Source organism: Bos javanicus, chromosome 7, assembly GCF_032452875.1.
Source record: "Bos javanicus breed banteng chromosome 7, ARS-OSU_banteng_1.0, whole genome shotgun sequence".
Lineage (NCBI taxonomy): Eukaryota > Metazoa > Chordata > Mammalia > Artiodactyla > Bovidae > Bos > Bos javanicus.
This window is the reverse complement of record NC_083874.1, coordinates 38,982,259-39,005,525: the sequence shown is the minus strand read 5'-3', so window position 1 is coordinate 39,005,525 and position 23,267 is coordinate 38,982,259. Positions and strand designations below refer to the sequence as shown.

Sequence of the window (23,267 nt, the reverse complement as noted above, 5' to 3'; positions counted from 1 at the left end):
ACATACATAAAATTATTTTTAAAAGACACATTCTGTTTTTTTAAAAAATGGAGGATAAAGAAAATTTTGCTTTATTGACAACGCCAAAGCCTTTGACTGTGTGGATCACAACAAACTATGGAAAATTCTTAAAGAGATGGGAATACCAGACTACCTGAGCTGCCTCCTGAGAAATCTGTATGCAGGTCAAGAAGCAACAGTTAGAACTGGACATGGAACAACAGACTGGTTCCAAATTGGGAAAGGAGTATGTCAAGGCTGTATATTGTCACCCTGCTTATTTAACTTATATGCAGAGTACATCATGAGAAATGCTGGGCTGGATGAAGCACAAGCTGGAATCAAGATTGCCGGGAGAAATATCAACAACCTCAGATATGCAGATGACCCCACCTTTATGGCAGAAAGCGAAGGACTAAAGAGCCTCTTGATGAAAGTGAAAGAGGAGAGTGAAAAGGTTGGCTTAAAACTCAACATTCAGAAAACTAAGATCATGGCATCCAGTCCCATCATTTCATGGCAAATAGATGGGGAAACAATGGAAACAGTGACACTTGCTCCTTGGAAGGAAAGTTATGACCAACCTAGACAGCATATTAAAAAGCAGTGTCATTACTTTACCAACAAAGGTCCATCTAGTCAAAGCTATGGTTTTTCCAGTGGTCATGTATGGATGTGAGAGTTGGACTATAAAGAAAGCTGAGCGCTGAAGAATTGATGCTTTTGAACTGTGGTGTTGGAGAAGACTCTTGAGAGTCCCTTGGACTGCAAGGAGATCCAACCAGTCCATCCTAAAGGAACTGAGTCCTGAATATTCAAGGGAAGGACTGATGCTGAAGCTGAAACCCCAACACTTGGCCACCTGATGTGAAGAACCAACTCATTGGAAAAGACCCTGATGCTGGGAAAGATTGAAGGCAGGAGGAGAAGGGGACGAGGGAGGATGAGATGGTTGGATGGCATCACTGACTCAATGGACCTGAGTCTGATTAAGCTCTAGGAGTTGGTGATGGACAGGGAAGACTGGCGTGCTGCAGTCCATGGGGTCACAAAGAGTTGGACACAACCGAGCAACTGAACTGAACTGAAAGAAAATTACACAATGATGATGGTTACACAATTCTGTGAATATATCAAAAAGTACCTGTTTATGCTTTTAAAAGAGTGAATTTCATGGTATATGAATTACACTTCAATAGGACTAGTTTCTTTTTTTCTTTAATCCAATGAGTTTACTTTTCACTTAGACTTCTAATTAGCACCACTGCCTGCCCTGCACAGAGTCTGACTAGGGTGATTGCCAGAGCAAACCTCCATGCCAAAATGCTGGAGAGCCATCTCAGGTGCCATTTCAAAACGAGCCTCTTCAAACCTGTTGTGCAGTCAGTGTTTGTTCGGCAACATGAGCCAAACAATGGAAAACCACCATCTGTGTTTCTCTTCTTTCTGTGTGTCTACGTGTGTGTCTGCACAGAATGCATACATGTGTTAGAAAGAGGAAGAATGCTGCGCTGTAACTGCAGCCAGCACTGGGCTTTGGTGCCCGCTCTGAGCCACTGTTGTCCTGGGCACTTTATGCACACACAATATCTTACTCAGGCCTCGTAGCAGTCCAGAGAAGCAGGATTGTTACTCCCCATGTTTCTCCCAAGCAGACTTTGCCTTCCAAGAGGACAGCCGCGTGCTCAAGGTCTAGAGCTCGTGAGCTGGAGAGCCAGGTTCTAAGGCCTCCACACTCCCTGGCAGTATTGCCCTGATTAAATCCAGGGCCTGAGGCCTGACCTAAGCGCTTGGCTTGCTGACTCAGTACTGGCTCTGGATTTGCCAGCCTCCAAGCCTCATTTCATCTACCTGCAAACTCAGTTCAAAAGCCTTGGACCACTCTGCTCCCCTGGGAAAAACCCAAGAAGCATGGCTGAAGGTCATTTCCTCATGGGTCAGTGGGCTTCCAAGAGTCAAGAGCCAGGCCCTGTAACCCGAGCTGCTGAGTGGGAAGAGGCAGAGGCCTGGATAGGAGCCAGAGCCTGTTGGGCAGAGCAGGGAGCCGGCAGAATGGGAGTCAGTAGTCCCAGCACAGGCCAGAGGGGCCGGTGTGCATTGTGAGCAGGGACGGTGACCCCAGCAGCCTTATGCACTAAAGCCAGCCCCACCTCCAAGTGTGCAGGCCACGTACTTGCCAGACTATGGGAATTCTTCCCAGTTTGCTTTTCCGGGAATACAGCCTTTGGGAAACACTCAGGAAATGATCATCCCCAGAAGGGCTAAGAGCTCTAGGTAGGTAGGCGTTGTAGGCCCCAGGCCCTCCACCCACCTCTGCTTGGCTGTCAAGGAGCAGCTCCTGCACCCTTCTAACCCTGAGGCGTGAGGACACTTGGCTCCCCACTTGGGAAACACTGTCCCTATCAGGCTGTATCAGTTCGGTTAAAGAGGCTCCAAAACCATCAAACCCTCTGCTCCCTCAGACCCATTTTATTTCCCATGTTATCTGACTCCTATTAATTGCTCCCACATTCCCAACAGCAAATAAAGCATATACAGCCAATGCCTGAATATTTGAAAACATATTTGAAAACTGTGTGCAGAATGGAGCCAGGCCCTGGCCAGACCACCACGTGGCCTCCTGGAGACCCTGCAGCCAGCCTCACTTCCTAAGCAGGGAAATCCCTGGACAGCCCAAGCCAAGCTCTTGGCTGGCCAGCGAGTCCATCTCCAGAGGCTGCTGGCGGCCACTGCACAAATCTTGTATGGTTTGCCCTCCATGGAGTTAACCAACCACGTATCAGAATTTTAATTTCCAGAAGGTTCCAAAAGGCAAAACTTGAATTTCCTGTGCGTCAGCAACTATTTACATAGTATTTACACTGTATTTACATTGTGTGAGGTATGACAAGTAATCTAGAAATGCTTTCAAATATACAAGAGGATTGCGTAGGTTATATGCAACTATAACTATTTTATATAAGGGATTTGAGCATCCTTGGATTTGGATATCTTGGGGAGTCATGGAACAATTCCCAACCTTAGATATCAATGATTGACTATACAACGATGTCGGAAGTCGAGGGCTCGGCTCTCCTGACCTTCTTCCCTCTCATCCATTCAGCATGTATTTACAAAGTACTTGTGTCTGCCAGGCCCTGTTCTAGGCCTCAGGGAGGTGGTGGGAAGCCAGACACACAGAGCCCCAGCTCTCAGGGAGCTGCCTTGCTGGTGGGGCTGACAGAAATAAACAAAACATGCATAAGTGGATTTCAGGAGTAAAGACTGTGATAAGTGCTTGGAAGAAAATGGCAGGCAGCTGTGATGGAAGCAAGAGCAAAAGGTGAGGAGATGTCTTCAGTTTCGCGGTTGTGAAGACAGGTGTGAATGTCCGAGGTTGAAGAGAGCTGGGCCCTTGGGGAACTGAGAGAGAGACAAGTGAGACCCAGTGCGTAGCTAAGCCTGATAGAGCAAGTAGCAGGGCCACACAGGAGTCTAGGTCTCCTGAGAGTCTAGGTATTGTTATTCCATGTGAATGGGAAGCCCTGGGAAGGGGTGAGCATTTTTAAAAGCCCCACTGGGTTTCCCTGGTGGCTCAGATGATAAAGAATCTGCCTGCAATGCAGGAGACCTGGGTTCAGTCCCTGGATGGGAACGATTCCCTGGAGGAGTTCATGGCAACCCACTCCAGTGTTCTTGCCTGGAGAATTCCGTGGACAGAGGAGTCTGGTGGGCTACAGTCCATGGGGTTGAAAAAGAATAGGACACAACTGAGCGACTAAGCGCACAGCACCTGCTGGTTGGTGGGACTGAGGTGCCCAGAAGAATGAGGTTGTAATGCTAGTGCCAGTGCTAAGTGATGGTGGCTGGTGATGTGCTGCCAGAAGGGCTCATGAGAGGTGACGGTGTGTCTAAAGTCCCTCAGCTGGGCTAGAGGGTTTCCCTGATAATTCAGATGGCAAAGAATCCTTCTGCAATGCAGGAGAGCCCGGTTAGATTCCTGGGTCAGGAAGATCCACTGGAGAAGGGACGGGCTACCCACTCCAGTATTCTTAGATCTCCCTTGTGGCTCCAGCTGGTAAAGAATCTGCCTGCAATGCAGGAGACCTGGGTTCAGTCTCTGGGTTGAGAAGATCCTCTGGAGAAGGGAAAGGCTACTCACTCCAATATTCTGGCCTGGAGAATTCCATGGACTCTATAGTCCATGGGGTCGCAAAGAGCCGGACACCACTGACTTTCACTTCACTTCACTTCAGCTGGGCTAGATGTGTCCTGTCCCACCAGTGAAGGCACGTGTCTCTGAAATGCTGCCATTCCCACTCTAGCCACTCTTCTGAGGATGGTGGAAGGTGCTGTGGGTCTGGGGTCCCATAGCTCTGCTTCCAGCCTGAACTGCTCCCCACTAGCTAAGTGACTTCAGACATACCACACACCCTCTCAGGGGCCTCAGGGGACACTCGGTGAATGTAAGAGCTCTTTCTGGAAAAATAGTTTGCCCTTGGTTAGACTTGAAGTCAGGCTGCCTGGATCATGCTGGGTTCCAGCAGGCCAGGACCAAGGCATAATAAGCTTTCTGAGCCTCAGTTTATTCACCTGTAAAATGTGCAAGTTCAGTGGCAGCAGGGGTTAAACGAGAAGTCTGAGGAAAGGAGATAATGGAGTTCCCAGAGCATGAGGAGCCCTAAGTGACTGATGGATACTTTTTCTTTTTTTTTTTTTTCCTTATTTTTGAGAGAATTCATTTTTAAGCTTTTGTTTTATATCAAAGTATATGGCAACCCACTCCAGTGTTCTTGCCTTGAGAATCCCAGGGACAAGGGAGCCTGGTGGGCTGCTGTCTATGGGGTCGCACAGAGTCGGACACGACTCAAGCGACTTAGCAGCAGCAGCATAGCCAATTAACAATGTGATGATAGTTTCAGGTGGGCAGCACAGGGACTCAGCCATGCATATACATGTATCCATGCTCCCCCAAACTCCCCTCCCATCCAGCCTGCCACATAACATTGCACAGAGCTCCCTGTGCTACCCAGCAGGACCCAGCTGGTCATCCATCCTAAATAGAGCAGTGTGTGCATGTTGATCCCAAACTCCCTGACCATCCCTTCCCCCATTCTTCCCACTTAGCAAGTTTGTTCTCTAACTCTGTGAGTATTTCTGTTTTAAGGATAACTTCATCTGTATCATTTCCACATATAAAGGATGGCATACAATATTTCTCCTTCCCTGTCTGACTTACTTCACTCAATATGACAGTCTCTAGGTTCAACCATGTTGCTGCAAATGGCATTGTCTCATATCTTCTTTATCCATTTTATCCACATCTTCTTTATCCATTCCTCTGTTGAGGAGGAGGGACATTTAGGTTCCCTCCATGTCTTGTGTTGTGCTTAATCGCTCGGTCACGTCCGACTCTTTGTGACCCCATGGACTCTAGCCTTCCAGGCTCCTTTGTCCATGGGGATTCTCCAGACAAGAATACTGGAGTGGGTTGCCATGCCCTCCTCCAGAGGATCTTCCCAACCCAGGGATTGAACCCAGGTCTCCTGCACTATCGGCAGATTCTTTACCATCTGAGCCATCAGGGAAGCCCATTGTAAACAGTGCTGCTATGAATATTAGGGTGCATGTATCCTTTTGGACCATGGCTTTCTCTGTATATATGCCCAGAAGTGGGATTGCTGGACCATATAGTAGCTCTAGCTTTTAGTTTTTTAAGGAGCCTCCACACTGTTCTCCATAGTGGCTGTACCAAATTACATCTCCACCAAGCAGTGTGGGAAGGTTCCCTTCTCTCCACACCCTCTCCAGCATTTATTGTTTGTGGATTTTTTTTTTTTATCATAGCCATTCTGACTGGTCTGAGGTGATACCTCCTTATAGTTTTGATTTTATATTCTTTAATCATTAGCAATATTGAACATATTTTCATGTGCCTTTTGGCCATCTGTATGTCTTTGGAGAAATGTCTGTTTAGGTTTCCTGCCCGTTTTTTGATTGGGTTGTTTATTTTGATGATGTTAAACCTTATGAGCTGTTTGTACATTTTGGAGACTAATCCCTTTTTGGTCACATCATTTGCAGATATTTTCTCCCAATCTGTGGGTTGTCTTTTCATTTTGTTTATTGTTTCCTTTATTGTGCAAAAGGTTTTGAATTTAAGTAGGTCCCATTTGTTTATTTTTGTTTTTATTTCCATTTTTCTGAGACATAAATTGAAAAAGATGTTGCTGCGATTTATGTCAGAGAGTGTTCTGCCTATGTTTTTTTCCAAACTTAAAATTTTTAGTTTGTATTGGGGTATAGCGGATTAACAATGTTGTGGTAGTCTCAGGTGAACAGCAAAGGGACTCAGCTATACATACACATGTATCCGTTCTCCCCTAAACCCCACTCCCATCCAGGCTGGCACATAACATTGAGCAGAGTTCCATGTTCTATACAATAAGTCCTTGTTGGTTATCCATTTTGAATGTAACAGTGTGTATACGACCTTTCAAGGTCCCTAACTATCCCTTCCCCACCCCATTCCCGGCAACCATAGGTTCATTTTCTAAGTCTATGACCCTCTTTCTGTTTTGTAAGTAAGTTCATTTGTATCATTTCTTTTTATATTCCACATATAAGGGATGGCATACGATATTTCTCCTTCCCTGTCTGACTTGCTTCACTCAGTATGACACTCTCTAGGTTCATCCATGTTGCTGCAAATGGCCTTATTTCATTCTTTTTGATGACTAATATTCCATTGTATATATGTACCACATCTTTACCCATTCCTCTGTCAATGGGCATCTAGGTTGCTTCCATGTCTTGGCTGTTGTAAACAGTGCTGCAATGAACACTGGGGTGCATGTACCCTTTCGGATCATGTTTTTTCTCCAAATATATGCCCAGGAGTGGGACTGCAGTGTCATATTGTAGCTCTATTTTTAGTTTTGAAGGAACCTCCATACTGTTCTCCATAGTGGCTATATCAATTTACATTCCCACCATCAGTGTAGGAGGGTTCCCTTCTCGCCACACACTGTCCAGCATTTATTGTTTGTGGATTTTTTGATGATAGCCTTTCTGACCAGTGTGAGGTGATATCGCATTGTATTTTTGATTTGCATTTCTCTAATAACTAGAGAAATGTTGAACATCTTTTATGTGCATATTGACCATCTGTATGTCTTCTTCGGAGAATTGTCTATTTAGGTCTTCTGCCTATTTTTGATTGGATTGGTTGTTTTGATGATGAGCTGTTTGTAAATTCTGGAGACTAATCCCTTGTCAGTCACATCATTTTCAAATATTTTCTCCCAGCCTGTGTGTTGTCTTTTAATTTTGTTTATTTCCTTTGCTGTGCAAAAGCTTTTGAGTTTCAGTTCAGTTGTGTTCAGTCACTCAGTCATGTCCAATTCTTTGCAACCCCATGAATTGCAGCACACCAGGCCTCCCTGTCCATCACCAACTCCCGGAGTTTACCCAAACTCACGTCCATCGAGTCGGTGATGCCATCCAGCCATCTCATCCTCTGTCATCCCCTTCTCCTCCTGCCCTCAATCTTTCCCAGCATCAGGGTCTTTTCTAATAAGTCAACTCTTCGCATCAGGTGGCCAAAGATTTGGAGTTTCAGCTTCAACATCAGTCCTTCCAATGAACACCCAGGACTGATCTCCTTTAGGATGAACTGGTTGGATCTGCTTGTAGTCCAAGGGACTCTCAAGAGTCTTCTCCAACACCACAGTTCAAAAGCATCACTTCTTCAGCACTCAGCTTTCTTCACAGTCCAACTCTCACATCCATACATGACCACTGGAAAAACCATAGCCTTGACCAGATGGACCTTTGTTGGCAAAGTAATGTCTCTGCTTTTCAATATGCTATCTAGGTTGGTCATAACTTTCCTTTCAAGGAGTAAGTGTTTTTTAATTTCACAGCTGCAATCACCATCTGCAGTGATTTTGGAGCCCAAAAAATAAAGTCTGACACTGTTTCCACTGTTTCCCCATCTATTTCCCATGAAATGATGGGACCAGATGCCATGATCTTAGTTTTCTGAATGTTGAGCTTTAAGCCAACTTTTTCACTCTCCTCTTTCACTTTCATCAAGAGGCTTTTGAGTTCCTCTTCACTTTCTGCCATAAGGGTGGTGTCATCTGCAATCTGAGGTTATTGATATTTCTCCCGGCAATCTTAATTCCAGCTTCTGCTTCTTCCAGCCCAGCGTTTCTCATGATGTACTCTGCATATGTTAAATAAGCAGGGTGACAATATACAGCTTTGACGTACTTCTTTTCCTATTTGGAATCAGTCTGTTGTTCCACGTCCAGTTCTAACTGTTGCTTCCTGACCTGCATACATTTTGAGTTTAAGTAGGTCCTATTTGTTTATTTTTTTTCTTATTTCCATTTTTCTGGGAGACGAATCAAAAAAGATCTTGCTGCAGTTAATGTCAGAGAGTGTTCCGCCTATGTTTTCCTCTGAGAGTTTTATAGTCTCTGGCCTGTGTAGTTGGATACAAAAGTATTCTTACAAATCAACTCTAAAAACATCAATAATCTAATAGAAAAATTGTCAAAAGATATGAATAGAGAGTACACAGAAAATACAGCCTCTAAGTGTGCAAAGAGCTGTTGAGGTCGTTAATAGTGATGGTCACTCTTGCAGCTCCTCCTGCATCTCCTGAGCTGCACCTTACACCAGGCCACAGGCTCCTATCTCAGGCGCCCAGGCCCTCAGAATGATAATCATAGTCTGAGCTTTATTGAAGGGAGCTTAGAAGTGAGTGTGAGGAAAGGCCGCAAAAGCTGGAGGACCAGACAAAAACACAAGTGCTGAATCCAGCCATTTTTAAGTTAAAGTTATTGCTTTGTCTGACTTGGGAGCTACACATGTGTATCCGATGGCATCAAAGAGTCCGTGGTGAAAAGATGTCTCTCCCCACCTCTCCTGTTCTCTCAACTATTCCCCTACTCGGAAGCAACTTGATGACCAAATTCTTCTGACCACATGGAGATGTTCCACATTTATACAAACAAAAGTCTACCAATTTTTTTAGTATAAATGGCTACCTATTAATATAATGTTATACGCCTTTTTTTTTTTAATGTAACAATATATCATGTCAGAACATACAGAACTACTTTGGTCTTTTTCAAAGCTGCTTAGTATCCCATTTTCATAAGCATCCCATCATTTCTTTAAGCCATTCCACTTGTGCTGTTTCTAATGTCTTTACTATCTCAACCAGTTCTGCAGTGAGTATTCTTATACACCTATCATCTTATACATATGTTGATATATCTATGGAATTGATTTCTAGGAGGATCATTGTAGCAACTGGTACAAAAATTTTACATCTTAATTAGTATTGCCAACTCACTCTCTGCAGAGAACGTACCGATTTATCCTCCCTACCCAGGTGTGAGGTGGCTGTCCTCATTTCCCTTGACATGATAAGCCATCAGATTTTTTCACTTTTCCTCATCTGATATGATATAGCTTTAACTTTCTTTTATTGAGAATAAAGATTTTTCTTGTTTCGCATACTTCAGGGCTATATTTTCTCTGTTCTCTCTATTCATATCTTTTAACCATTTTTCTGTTAGATTATTGATGTTTTTAGAGTTGATTTTTAGGAATACTTTTATATCGAACTATCTAGCCTTTGTGACATGAGTTGGAAATGTTTCCACTCTGGCTTTTGACTTTCTACCTTGCAGACATTTTTGCTTTTATATGGTTGGATCTGACTTTATGGCATAGCTTCTAAATTATGAACTGTTCTTGGGAAAGCCTGCTCCTCTCCATGGTTAAAAAGAAATTTCCCCACATTTTCCTTTAGGATTTTTATGATTTTTTTTTTTGAAGCTTGTAAATCTTTGATCCTTTTGGAATTCACCCTGATTCATGCAGCGGTATGAATCCAACTTGACTTAGTCCCAATAACCACTAGGCTGCCCACCACCTTCTATTAATAACAGCTCTCACGCCAACATTTCGACAGGCTCAGGTGAAGAGGCCTGGGCAGCCCACAGCAAGGACAGGGCTTTGGATTTGAGCCTCTGTCTTAAGAACAATGGGAAAGTGAGGAGTGGAGGGACGGGCCATGATCGGACTTGCATCTAGCCTCTGAATGGAGACTGGAGAACATGAGGTCTACATATTTGAGGCTGTCTCTGATCCCAGGCACGTCATTTTCACAGCTAGTGGGTTTCAGTTCCTGGGTCTCCAGTCCTCTTTCCAACACCACTTCTAGGTGAACTCCTGGGGATCTTGATAACCTCATAGAAGCCCCTCACACCCTCAGCCACTTAATCCTCACTTGTAACTCACGGCCTCAGTTCCTACTTCACCAGCAAGTTGGGGCAGTTGGAAGAGAACTTCCACAAATCCCACCACAGTCACACACCTGCATGTTCTCCCTCCCTGCCCATTCCACAGATGGCCTGTCCAGGCTCCCACCCACAGCTGTGCCAGTGCCAGTCCCTCTTGCCTCCTCAAGGGCATCGTTCCAGGAATCCCCCTTTCTCTAACACATCAGGTCTTCCCCTTCCTGCTGATGACTTCCATTATGCAAACATGCTGCTGCACTTCTCATCCTGGAGAAATACCCTGTCCCGCTGCCTCTCTCTTTCCATGACACTGTCCTCTTCCAGGTAACGTACCATTGTTTATGCTTAGTGTATCTCAGCTGTCCCCTCACTAGCAGGGATGCTCCTTAGGACAGGGATGCTTGTCACTGTCACTGCTGTATCCCGCTTTCCCAGGAGAAGGTCTGGAACGGTGGGCACTCAGTGAATGTCTGTGGGATGACTGAAGTAGGAGATGGGTGAGGAAGCTATTGCAACAATCAGGAGATGCTGGTAACACGGATGAGGTTGTGGCGCTGGGGAGAGACCCAAGTGGATGAGCTCCAGAGCAACAAACAGGGAATGTGCCAATAGATCGTGTCAAGGAGGACTCCTCATTTTCCTGTTCACCAGCTCGGAAGGAGGGGATGACGTCCACTGAGTTCAGGAGCTGGAGAGGAGCATGTGTGAGGGCAGAAAATCATGAGCATGACTATGCATTCTAGTTTAAGGAATCATGGGGTTATTCAAGGGGAAATCAAGCAGGCAGCTCAAAAAGGGAGCCTGGACTTTGAGGGATGGTCAGCACTGGAGATATACACTTGGGACACTTCCACCTAGTGTAGCTGTGAGTGTGACAGAGCTCTTTGGGGAAGATGGAGAGAGGAGACTGATGAGCAGAGAACTGAACTTGACTTGAACCTTGAGGAGCCTCAGCATGTGGGGCTGGGAGAGGAGACTGAGTCAGCTGAACAGTCAGGGAGGTGAAAGGATGGGACATCTTGGAAGCCAAAGGATGAGAGTGCTTCTAGAAGGAGGTAAAAGATAACTTCAGGAAGAAATCCTTGTCAGGATTATTGATTGGAGGAGGTCCTTGGAAATTTGGTGAATGCCATTTTGATGGAGAAGTAGGAATGGAATCCAAATCGGAGGGTTACAAGGTGAACAGAAGGTGAGTGAGAGGAGACCCCTCTTTCACAGTGCATCTGTGAGGGAGAGAGGAGCTGGGGCAGGAACAAAGGAGGCCGTGCAGTGAAGGGTGGTTTCTCATGTTCAGATCCATGGGGAAGGATGTGCTTGAAAGTCAGGCTTGACGGTGACTGGGGGAGCATGGGGGTGGCAGGGTCCCAGGAAAGAGGAGGTGGGTCAGCTCCTCTGAGTTGTCCACAAAAATAATCAATAAACAGTCTATAAAAGGAATAGAAAAGAGTTTTATTTGAGCCAAAGTGAGGACAGTAGCCTGGAAGCCAGCCTCCCAGATAATTCTGAGAAACTGCCTCAGAGAAGCATGGTTTTCAGCCCACTTTTCTGTCATGTCAGAATGAAGACCCTCCATTAAAAGAACAATTGTAATGAGAGCTTATTCGTATGAATATCATTCAAGCACTGAAAAGCTATTCTGATTTTGAAGGGTGTTTTAAGTTGATTTTTTTTAATATTTACTTATTTTTATTTATTTGATTGCACTGGGGCCTTAGTTGTGGCATATGGGCTCTGCTTCTGCACCCAGGGATTGAACCCAGGCCCTCTGCATTGGGAGCCCAGAGTCTTAGCCACTGTGGTACCAGGGAAGTCCCAAGATGATTTTTTAAATTGTCATTTTTGTACAAATGTCAACTAAATGTATGCATTGAGGTGTGTTCATATGCCTCGGGTTTTTTTATTTGAAATATTAGTGGTTACTATTCCTGAAGAATGTGTTTATTCTAACCTGATAATAGAGTTGCTGCTGCTGCGAAGTTGCTTCAGTCGTGTCCGACTCTGTGCGACCCCATAGACGGCAGCCCACCAGGCTCCCCTGTCCCTGGGATCCTCCAGGCAAGAAGACTGGAGTGGGTTGCCATTTCCTTCTCCACTGCATGAAAGTAAAAAGTGAACGTGAAGACGCTCAGTCGTGTCCAACTCTTAGCAACCCCATGGACTGCAGCCTACCAGGCTCCTCCATCCATGGGATTTTGCAGGCAAGAGTACTGGAGTGGGTTGCCATTGCCTTCTCCGATAATAGAGTTAAGTAATGCTAACTGAACTAACTAGTGTTAACTATAATGGTGATTATTTTAGTAATCTTTAAAAATTTTTTTCACATGCGTAAGTAAAATACTAAAACACTGTTTATATATTTGTCTATTGCTACATGACAATCTAAAAATGCAAATGCGAATTATTGAATAGAAAGTTGTCTGGAAAAACATAGCAAAATTTTACTGTATTAATAGATCAGAAAAGAAGGGACTGCTGCTATTTTCTGCCTTTAGAATTTTTAAAGCAACATATAAACAACAGAGGGTGTTTTAAAGATACAGCCATTTTGTGCCTGTCTTCATCGTTACCTATTGAATCCCAGGGACGGGGGAGCCTGATGGGCTGCCGTCTATGGGGTCACACAGAGTCAGACACGACTGAAGTGACTTAGCAGCCGCAGCAGCATTGACATCTTGGAAGTGTTGGGCTATTGTATCCAACTCTGTACTCCCAGTGACTCTTACGAACAGCTTTTGAGTGATCCTGAAGAGCCTGTGACTTAGATACTAGTGCGGCAGAGAACCGTACACAGTGAAACAAGAGTATTCGCTTATCCACAGAAAGAAGGGAGAAGATGGGATTTGAGACGAACATGGCTATGGTTTTTCCTGTGGTCACATATGGATGTGAGAGTTGGACTGTGAAGAAAGCTGAGTGCCGAAGAATTGATGCTTTTGAACTGTGGTGTTGGAGAAGACTCTTGAGAGTGCCTTGGACTGCAAGGAGATCCAACCAGTCCATTCTGAAGGGGATCAGCCCTGGGATTTCTTTGGAAGGAATGATGCTAAAGCTGAAACTTCAGTACTTTGGCCACCTCATGGAAGAGTTGACTCATTGGAAAAGACTCTAATGCTGGAAGGGATTGGGGGCAGGAGGAAAAGGGGACAACAGAGGATGAGATGGCTGGATGGCATCACTAACTCAATGGACGTGAGTCTGGGTGAACTCCGGGAGTTGGTGATGGACAGGGAGGCCTGGTGTGCTGCAGTTCATGGGGTCGCAAAGAGTCAGACACAACGGATCGACTGAACTGAACTGAACTGGTGGAGGATATCTGTCACCATCAGGGACATTTCTCTCCCTTTGGAGTTCCTTAATGTATAAATCTCATCTGTAAACCACAGGGAGATGGTAGTTCCAAGAAAAGATACTTTTGTCTTCTTTGTTTCTAATCTCAACAATTGGTACCACCAGACCTGATGCAGTATTCTTCATTCCAAATGTTCTTCACTCCCACCTCTGGGTCCAGGAGAACCCCCTTGGTGATAATGATTGTGATGACTAATTAGGAAAACTGATGTCATTGCTTCTACCACCATCTTCTGTAAAGCCAAAGACAGTGTTCATAAAGTATGGAGAATCCTCATCAGTGTGTTGCAATAGACACTCCCTGTAGATCAGAAACGGAGAAGGCAATGGCACCCCACTCCAATTCTCTTGCCTGGAAAATCCCATGGATGGAGGAGCCTGATAGGCTGCAGTCCATGGCGTCGCTAAGAGTCGGACATGACTGAGCGGCTTCACTTTCACTTTTCACTTTCACGCATTGAGAAGGAGATGGCAACCTACTCCAGTGTTCTTGCCTGAAGAACCCCAGGGACGGGGGAGCCTGGTGGGCTGCCGTCTATGGGGTCACACAGAGTCAGACACGACTGAAGTGACTTAACAGCAGCAGCAGTAGATCAGAAAAACAGGCTGAGAAGGCTCAAGTTTAAAAGTGACCCAAAGGGTGATACTGGAGAGAATAGTAACCAGGCAAGTTGACTGTTTTATTGCTGCCGTTGGACTGTATCTCAGGAGCTTGAATGATGGAGATATTGTTACACTGCTCAGGATGGTATAACTTCAAGGCTTCATTTCAATGCTCCTATAACTGCATATATTTAAAATTTTAACTTATCACAGGGAAATTTAAAATTAATTAATAAAAAATCATCTTTTCCAAGATTTCAAAGGATATGGTAATTTGTGAAGTGTAATATTTTACTTATTAAATGGCTTTTTTCCTCCTCTAATTCTGCCACCTCTATCTGTGTTATCTACTATTAATGAAATCTTGTGCACATCCTTTTGGATTTATTGCTAAATTAATATGCATGTCATTTTGGGGGTATGTATATTAGCCACAAATTTTCTATGTGGTAAACATGGTTTATATAGATTAAATTTATCTGACTAATTTGTAGAAATAATTCCAATAAATTGAAACTGCTAGGACTAAGGATACCCAAATTTTATAATTCTGAGTCCACACTCAGAATTTAGACTGAGTTTGAACTTAGAATTATAAATTATATAATTAAATTATAATATGTTTTTCCCTACTATATAGATGGGACTTCATCAATCTTGTCCCTCAGTGTTTATATGGGTATGTTTCCTGAAACTGCACAAATGTTACATTTTTAATCTTTGACAATGTGATATTACAAAGAAATTGCTTTTATTCTGTTTTAATTTAGCTCAATAATCTTCATATATGCTTAATCTTTACTTGTCACTTTGTTATTTCATTTTCTTCTGTTTTTTTTTTTTTTCATTTTCCTTGGTATATCAGTGTCTTTGTTACTGGTTTCTAAGAACTCATAACTAGGGATTTTAGCTATTTTCATGCAATGCAAATGAAATACCATATTTCATTTCCATCAGTTTACTATGGTGTTTTGTATTTTGGTTGTATATTCAAATACAATCATGTTGTGTTTTAAAAAAAAGAACAAAGAACCTCAAACAAGTCAGGGATACATTCTTTGAAGGTTTAAAAATAAAACAGATCATCAGGTACCTAGTGAGTCAGTATGGCCTTGGCACCTGGGAAGCTGTCTTATCAAAAGAGTACCAGCATTGGCATCCCAGGAAGGGATGCATTTGCTCTTTATTTTTAACATGAACAGTCTTTACTTCTGATCAATGCATCCTTTTCTTTAATAATTAAAGCAGAAGTAAGTGTATTTTGATTGGCCATAAATAGGATGTTTTAGTTCGCAGAAAATCCAAGTTAACTCATGTATAAGCCAGAATGACTTCCCCACACCTCAACATGTGGACATGTCTTCTATCAGAGTTAACCAAACATGGAGTAGGCCAGGCACAGGTGAAGGTGCGGGCAGGTGTGTGCGTGTGGCATCAGAAAGGTGATAGTAAGTCCGTCTGGTGGCTTTCCTCTTTTTGGTAAAACAGAGAGTGGGGCAGCTGTCTGGAAGTGAGATACCAGCAGTACAGACATCCACATGGCCAACAACCTGCCCCGCCCCTAGTCTAGATTTAGGGTATGCACAGAACGCACCCCCCATCAGGTTACATTCTCAGACATTAGCACCTCATACATCAATTTTTGAAGTGAAAGAGCTTTGTCTCATCGCTCTCCTTCCTCTATCCCATCACCTCCTCACTCACCCTCCACCATTAAATCCATGAGCAAGTTCTGTCTGTCCTCACTGGCAAGTCCATCTGACTCACTTTTCTTCTTCTCCTCTGCCAGTCCCCAAGTCCAGGCCACTGTCACCTACAGGGGGACGACTGCAACACATCCTCAAGCCCACTTTTATCCCCTCGAATCACTCCTCTGTGCAGAAACCTTCAGTGGCCCCCACTGTCCTTCAGATCACGCCCCCCACCCCCAGATGATGACATGGAAACAAGACACTGTGGTCTGGCTGACTTGCCTTCTCCCCAGGTCTTGCCCTCCTGCAGCCTGCTCAGCTTTGCCTGAACCCTAGATGCCCAGTGACTTGGCGTGTTTGGAGTTTTTCCCTCCCTCTTCCTCTGCCAGATAACCATGCCTCACCCTCTGGACTCAGCCTAGCCTCCCGTCCCCAGTCAGCCCAGCCTGGCTCTGGTCTCTCATGATGAGCTGGGAGCTTCTTGTGCTTCCTTCCTGTGCCGTTTTTTTCTCAAGTATCAATCCATCCAAGGAGAATTCTGAGAGTCAGAGATCGTGGCCTCTCTCACCCCTGGTCCCACTACCTGCACCCAACACTGATCCATGAAAACGTAGGGGTGGCTGACTGCCGAGGGCCGCCTCTGTGTTCTGGCCTCACCCTCCAGACTGAGGTCTGGGGTTGGAGAGGAACAAGCAGAGGAGTCCCTGGTTTGGCAGCATTGTGGCTTTTAGTGGAATATGTGTAGGATCTGAGAATCGGGAGACTTCCTTCAGACATAAATTCCATCCCTAACCAACAATGTGTCCTTAGACAAGTCACTTCTTTCGCTCTGAGCCTCTGTGTTGTCACCTGCCGATGGGCATGTTTGTCATACCTCAAAGATTACTGAGTAGGTCAAATGCAGTCATGGCTGTGCAATGTGGTGTGTACACTCTAAGGTGAGGAATACCTGCGTGTCCTCCATGGGGCAAGTCTCAGCTTGCTTGCACCAGCCTTACTGGAGCTGCCACCTGTGCTTCTAGACTGGCCCCCTTCAAATTTCCCTACCCACAGCCAGGCTCAGCACCACTAACCCCAGAGCTGGGCTATGGGCCCCCTCCACCTCCTTACACATCTGCTCAGCCACACAAGCACATAGCCAGTGCCTGTTAGGAGTATTCTCCCCTCTGCCCAAAATGTTTTCTTTCTCAAGTATCTCCCTTTCCCCAGAAATGAACCAACCCCCATTGAGCTCCAAAATGTATTCTTCAAGAAGGAACAGATCTGATTCCTACCCTGCCTGGCAAAGCCCAACATGGGTGTGCCCCAAGCAGGAAGCAACAGCAGCCTCATGTCATGAATGCACAAACCAAAACTTGCTGGATTGTCATAACCACGCACATACCCATCCAGTCCCTCCAAGGACAGAGGTGCTCCCTCTGCCCTGACACAAGCATCAAAACCTTGCAAGGAGGGGTGACTGGGAGCTGTGCAAGGAAGGGGCTGGCCGGGGTGAGGGGACCCTCTCTCCCTTTGATACTTACTATGGCTTCTCTGCTTGTGTTTTGCAGGTCCTCCTGTAAGTGTCCTGGATTATGTTCTCTGCTCCTGAAAGATAAGATATTTTGTTTTCTCTCTGTGTAGCACTTCTATGAAAAGAATATTTGATTAGAGAGGTGTATTCTTTAAAAAAAAAATTCAATCTCAGCCAGGGGACATGTTCTTTTGGCATTTGTAGATGAATGCAAACACAGGATTCCATGTGCTTGACTTGCCCAGTGAAGCATCCTGTGACCATTATCCTTCCAAGAGAGCTGGCATGCGCCTGGCTGCTCCTCATCAAAATCTCTGGCTCGAGTTTTTTGACTTGGTGCACAGAAGCACAAGCACCATGCCTGTATTTCCTAACCCTTCTGCAGCAGTTGATCTGCGTAAAGAGTTTCATCTCACGTGCTTTGGCAGAAAGGACTCTGGAGTCAGGCAATTATGTCAAGAATAAGTGGGGCTTAACCACTAGATTCTGGGGTCTGTTTTCCTTCTTTGCCAAAATATTTGACTCTCTGAGTTGGGCAACAGAGACCTTGAGAGTACAGCTGGCCAGTAAGGGTGCTGAGTTGGAGAAGGGTGTGAGGGAGGGGGTGGCTACTGGATCCACAGCAGCCCCAGAAATCCCATTCCTTCTCCAAGACCCATGACAAGTCTGCCTTTGATTCATCTTGGCAGTTTTTCAGAGCCTGATAAATCCCAATGAATTCATTCAAGAAACACAATGACGGTCTGCTTGAGCCAAAATTAATCTTCTAAAGGAATTCCTTTCAGATGAGCAGCTTCATTTTTACTTCAACTTAACCATGATTCATTTCCCAATCCGCACCCTTCAGAATCTGAACGTCCTGGTGCATGTAGCAGCACCCCTTTGAGGAAGAAAGCCGGAATGTGTAGATTTATGGGCCAGGAGCAGTTTTACGCAGTTGAGTCAAGTGGAGGCTAGCCTGTGTGAACTCGCCAAAGTGCGGAACGCAGAGGGCTATGGAGCAAATTTGTCTTGTTGTGTGTATGTCTGTGTTTTTTAACCTGGCTGTAAAATGACTAAGTGAATTAAACAAATGCAGAGTTCTCAGGCTGCACGTGGCAAAGACCCCATGGGATTCTGGAAGGTGGCTCCATAGCTACCATGGCAACCTGAAGTGGAGGCCGATGTGTTGTCCAGTGTCTGGGCAGCCACTACTTCAAGCACATGGGGTCAGAGAAGCATCCAGTAGCCATCAACGTGTCCCCATACCTCTGACTTCCAAGGGCTGTCTTCCTCGGGTCACCTCATTCCCAGGGGCAACAGACAGGAAACCTGTGAGGCCCGTGAAGGAGCGTTGTCGTGGTAGCTAGGATGCCATCCCCTATAACTCCACAAGGTCTTTGCCATGTGCCTCGGCTGACGTGAGGAAGACACTGTGATGTGTGCCCTGGTGACCCCTCCAGCCAGGTCAATGAGGTGGGGACGAGGTGCTCCATCCCCCAGACCCACTTCAGCCTTGCATTCCCCCTTGAAGGAGTCTGTCAGCAGCCTCTGCTGCAAACCCTGCAGACACAGGGGTGGGGGGGATCTGGGGCCCTGATTGAGTTCTAAGTGTTGCCATATGGTTTTTCTACCGAAGGTCTAATTATTAACGACATATTAATTACCACAGGGGCAATCGGGACGAGATGGCTACCCGGTAATTTGCCATTTATTTTTTTCTCTCTCTTTGCCCTTTACTCTCTAGCCAGTCTTCTTCCTCTGTGCCTTTATTTAACTGTCTGCACCCCTCTCCTCCCTCTCCTGCACCTCTGCTCCTCAGTGGCCGCAGTCTCTCTGTGGATGGATTAGCATTAGTTCTGTGGAGATGCAAAATGTGCGGGTCTGCAAGGCCTTCCTGGCAGGAACCGTCTGCCCCTCCAGCGGCCCTGCAGACAAATCAAATAGCCTTCAAGAGTCTCATGGGCATGCTGAGACCAGCCAACACTGCTCTTCCCAGCCAGTGTGTCAGCCCTGAGCCCAGGGTCCAGTCCTTGACCGTGGAGTGAGTGCTCCCCCACAGGCTTGGATGTCGTCCTCTTCCCAGGGAACAGGAGACTCTCTGTCCCAGCCCCCCGTGTCCTGTCACCACTCCAGAACCGGAGACTGGGTGGTTCCTGTTTGGCCTCTTTGGTGTCATTACTTCTCAGATCTTTTACAGTTAAACCTAAAAGCTAGCTTATACCTGGAATGGACGTCCCCAGCCTGAGCCGAGTGAGCACCACAGCGGAAGCACGGTGACACGAGGTTGTGCCGCTGTCGGGTCCTGCCCGTGACAGCAGCATCCAGAAGTCCTGATAAAGAAAGAGCAGGGGGCGAGCCCGGTGAAGGAGAGTACAACAGGACCGTCCTGTCAGGAGACACATTTGTCCTGTGCCTCAGGCCAGGAGGATGCAGGGAGGGTAAACGTCGATAAATTCAGGGGCCTCTCTAGCCGCCAGCTCTGTCCACACTCAGGATGGGCTGGCAGGGGTAGGCAGGGGCAGAAGGTGGGTCCCCCAGTCTTCCAGGAGTTGCCTTCCAAGGAGGCTGTGGAAAGCACTCCAGCCCCAAGCATCAGGGAGACTGGGGCATGGGTTCCAACACTGCTGTCTCGTATATGGATGACCTTGGGGAAGGCTCTGGCCCTCTGTGAGCTTCAGTTTCCTGCTCTGTGACCCGGGGTGATTCAAAACCTCCCTTACAGCATTGGAGTTGGGATTAATTAAGGCAGAGGAGGTGATAGCTGCACAAAATGTGTCACAAACCTAGCCTACAAGACTTGGTGGAAATTTAGGGGGCATTTCCCTCATGTCTGGAGTGGTCCATTCTGAGTCCGGAGTGGAGTTTGGAACCTCCTGGCTGGCCAGGGCAGCTCCCCCAGCAGCAAGCAGCCTGGACCCTCAGATTAGAAACACCCAGCCGTGCATGGGTTAAGAATGAAATGTGAAGCCAGCCACTATCCGCCTTCATCCCGCAGGAGCACACGGCAGGTCAGGGCGCCACCACCTCCCCAGCAACTTTTCCTGATGCGGGAGGAAGGAGTCAGGCCTCTCATTCCCAGACATGGCAGCCAGGCTCTTGGGGAACTAGAAGCTTTTGCTAGAATATTTCACCTTCATGTCTTGGGCACACTCGCTTCACTAGCCCAGGAGCTCTGGACAGTTCTGACAGAACCACTCCTGGCATTACCTTATTGCCTTTTACACTCCAGGGTTGCTTTTTTTTTGGCTGTGCTGGGTCTTCTTTGCTTCGCGGGCTTTTCTCTAGTTGTAAAGAGCGGGGGCTACTCTTTGTTGAAGTGTGTGGGCTTCTCATTGCGGTGACCTCTCTTGTTGAGGAGCACAGGCTCTAGGGCACGCGGGTTTCAGTAGCTGCTGCACATGGGCTCAATCGTTGCAGTTCCCGGAGTCTAGAGCACAGACTCAGTAATGTGGTGCGTGGGCTTAATCGCTCCGAGGCATGTGGGATCTTCCCGGACCAGGGATCGAACCCGTGTCTCCTACATTGGCAGGCAGATTCTTTACCACTGAGCTACCAGGGAAGCCCCAGGGGAGTGAGTAGTGGCTCTTCCCCTATTACTGTCTCCTCTGAGCGCATGACAGCCAGAGGTTCCTTCTCCCTGGCTGTGAGCATCAGAGAGGCTGCTGGCTGACTGTGGGAGTCATTTAGCCCGGGTAAGGGGCAGGGAGCTCTACACCAGCTGCCAGAGGGTCCAGTCTACCTCCCACAGAGCCTCAACTCCCTCTGCCACCATCCCTGCCCTTCCTCCCAGGATGGAGCAGGCTGTGGGGGTGGTCAGCAGGCTCTGTGGGTGACGGGCCAGAGTCCCCCTGCAGAATTCGGCAGCTGGGAATTGAATCCCAGGAAATTAAGCCTGGGGTTTGGGGCTTCCCTGGTAGCTCAGCTGGTAAAGAATCTGCCTGCAATGGAGGAGACCTGGGTTTGATCCCTGGGTTGGGAAGATCCCCCGGAGGAAGGCATGGTAACCCACTCCAGTATTCTTGCCTGGAGAATCCCCATGAACAGGAGTCTGGCGGGCTACTGTCCATGGGGTCCCAGAGTTGGACATGACTGAGCAACTAAGCATATAGTGTGCGAGGTTTTTGGTGCTGAGCCCAGGTTAGAGATAGGGTCTGTGAATTTGAGATGGGGAGGCCAAAGAAGAGGTGTGTTCACCTGGTATGAAGTTGGGAGCTTTCTGGAAAGGAAGCAGGTTAGAGCCCAGCAAGCCCTCCCCACTGCCTGTTTGCAGGCAGCGCTGGCAGCCTGTGCCCTTGTGCCCTTGGCCCCTTAGGCTTCTTGTTTCTGGGTAGCCCCAAGCAGACTGGGCTGGTTGAGAAGCTGGTATCACACCCACAGTTACCCCAGGGCTTGTTGCTCCTTTTCCTGCGGTCACCCATCCCCAGTTTGCATGCAACTCCTCCCTTCTGACTTCCCACGTGGCTCTAGTGATAAAGAACCCACCTGCCAATACAAGAGACATGAGAGATGCGGGTTGGATCCCTGGGTCAGGAAGATCCCCTGGAGAAGGAAATGGCAACCCATTCCAGTATTCTTGCCTGAAGAATCCCATGGACAGAGGAGCCTGGCAGGCTGCAGTCCATGGGGTCACAAAGAGTCGGACAAGCTGAAGTGACTCAGCATGCATGCACCATTCCACACAGATCTGGGCATCTTCCCTAGGTGGGCTTGCCTTGCTTGCTTCTGAGTTCATGGTGTTCATGCCTCCAGTGCCGGGAGCCAGTCAGCTCACCCAGCTGTGTACTTCTGAGCACCCTTGTTCCAGGCCTCAGAGGCTGTCCCTGTAGTGGGCCCTCAGGGTGAAGGTGACACCCTGCCTGGCTTCCACTCGTAGGAGGGAAGCAGACCTATGTGGGCGGGGGGAGGTTGGAAGGAAATTCTGCAGGCTCAGGGGTCTATGTGTTTTAGGCTGAAATTCGGACCTCTCAGCTGATGGAGGCCCTGGCTCCCAGCCTGGGCTCTGCTTACAGACGGTTCCATGTGGTCACCCAGGGGTAAGGTGACCTCTGTAGCGTGAAGGGCCTGGCCACCCGAGAGACACCTCATGTGCTGAGTATTCACAGGCTTTGAATCTGTCTGACCCAAGTCCTGTCCTGGCTCAGCTGGGCGAACTGGGGTACTTGGAACGTGGGGAAATCACATTGACAGAGCTAAAGGTTTAAATGGGAGAATACACCCAGAGCCCAAGTGTAGGATGTCAGGTGGCAGCCCTCAATAATACCTCTATCTTCCTCACCTCACACAACCTTGATGGAAAGAAAGACAGGCTTAGGAAATGTATCCACCAACACACGTTGGCAGCATTTAGAAAGGTAAATGGCTTTGAGAGCAGTTTTCTTTCTTTCTTTCTTTTTTTTGCAGTGAGGTTTACTGAAAGGAAACAGAAAAGGCTTCTGACATAGACATCAGAAGAGAGTAAAGGAGATTACCCCCGTCGTTAACTTGAGCAGAGCTTTATATACCTTCTAGCGGGCTACCAACAATAGGTTAAATAAGCATTTCAAAGTTGTAAACATTTTACCGAAACCCTGAGAACTGTCAGTGTTAGAAAAAGTTTTAGGGGCTTTTTTCTGCAATTTAGTAAACTTCAGGACCAGCCTCAGGGAGGTTTTTCTTTTTCTTTGTGCTAAAAACATGTCACTTCCTAAAGGGAAGTAAGAGCAAGAAAAGAGTTAAGCAGGGTGGCTGTGGTGAAGACTGCGCCAGCTGTGTGTTCTGGGTTAATCCAGGGTGCCCCTCCCCACCCTGTGAGGAGAGCAGCTGAAACTAAGTCCATACGTGGACCCGGCA

General features: G+C 46.7%; 1 protein-coding gene across 1 annotated transcript in view; it reads left to right on the top strand.

Annotated features, from left to right (window-relative positions):
* Positions 1 to 23,267, top strand: part of COL23A1 (collagen type XXIII alpha 1 chain) — a 405,893-nt gene that overhangs the window by 334,547 nt on the left and 48,079 nt on the right. The window contains exons 4-5 of the mRNA XM_061423137.1: positions 17,494 to 17,501; positions 19,108 to 19,134. Of these exons, the coding sequence (XP_061279121.1) occupies positions 17,494 to 17,501; positions 19,108 to 19,134 (35 nt within the window). The remainder of the gene's footprint in view (positions 1 to 17,493; positions 17,502 to 19,107; positions 19,135 to 23,267) is intronic.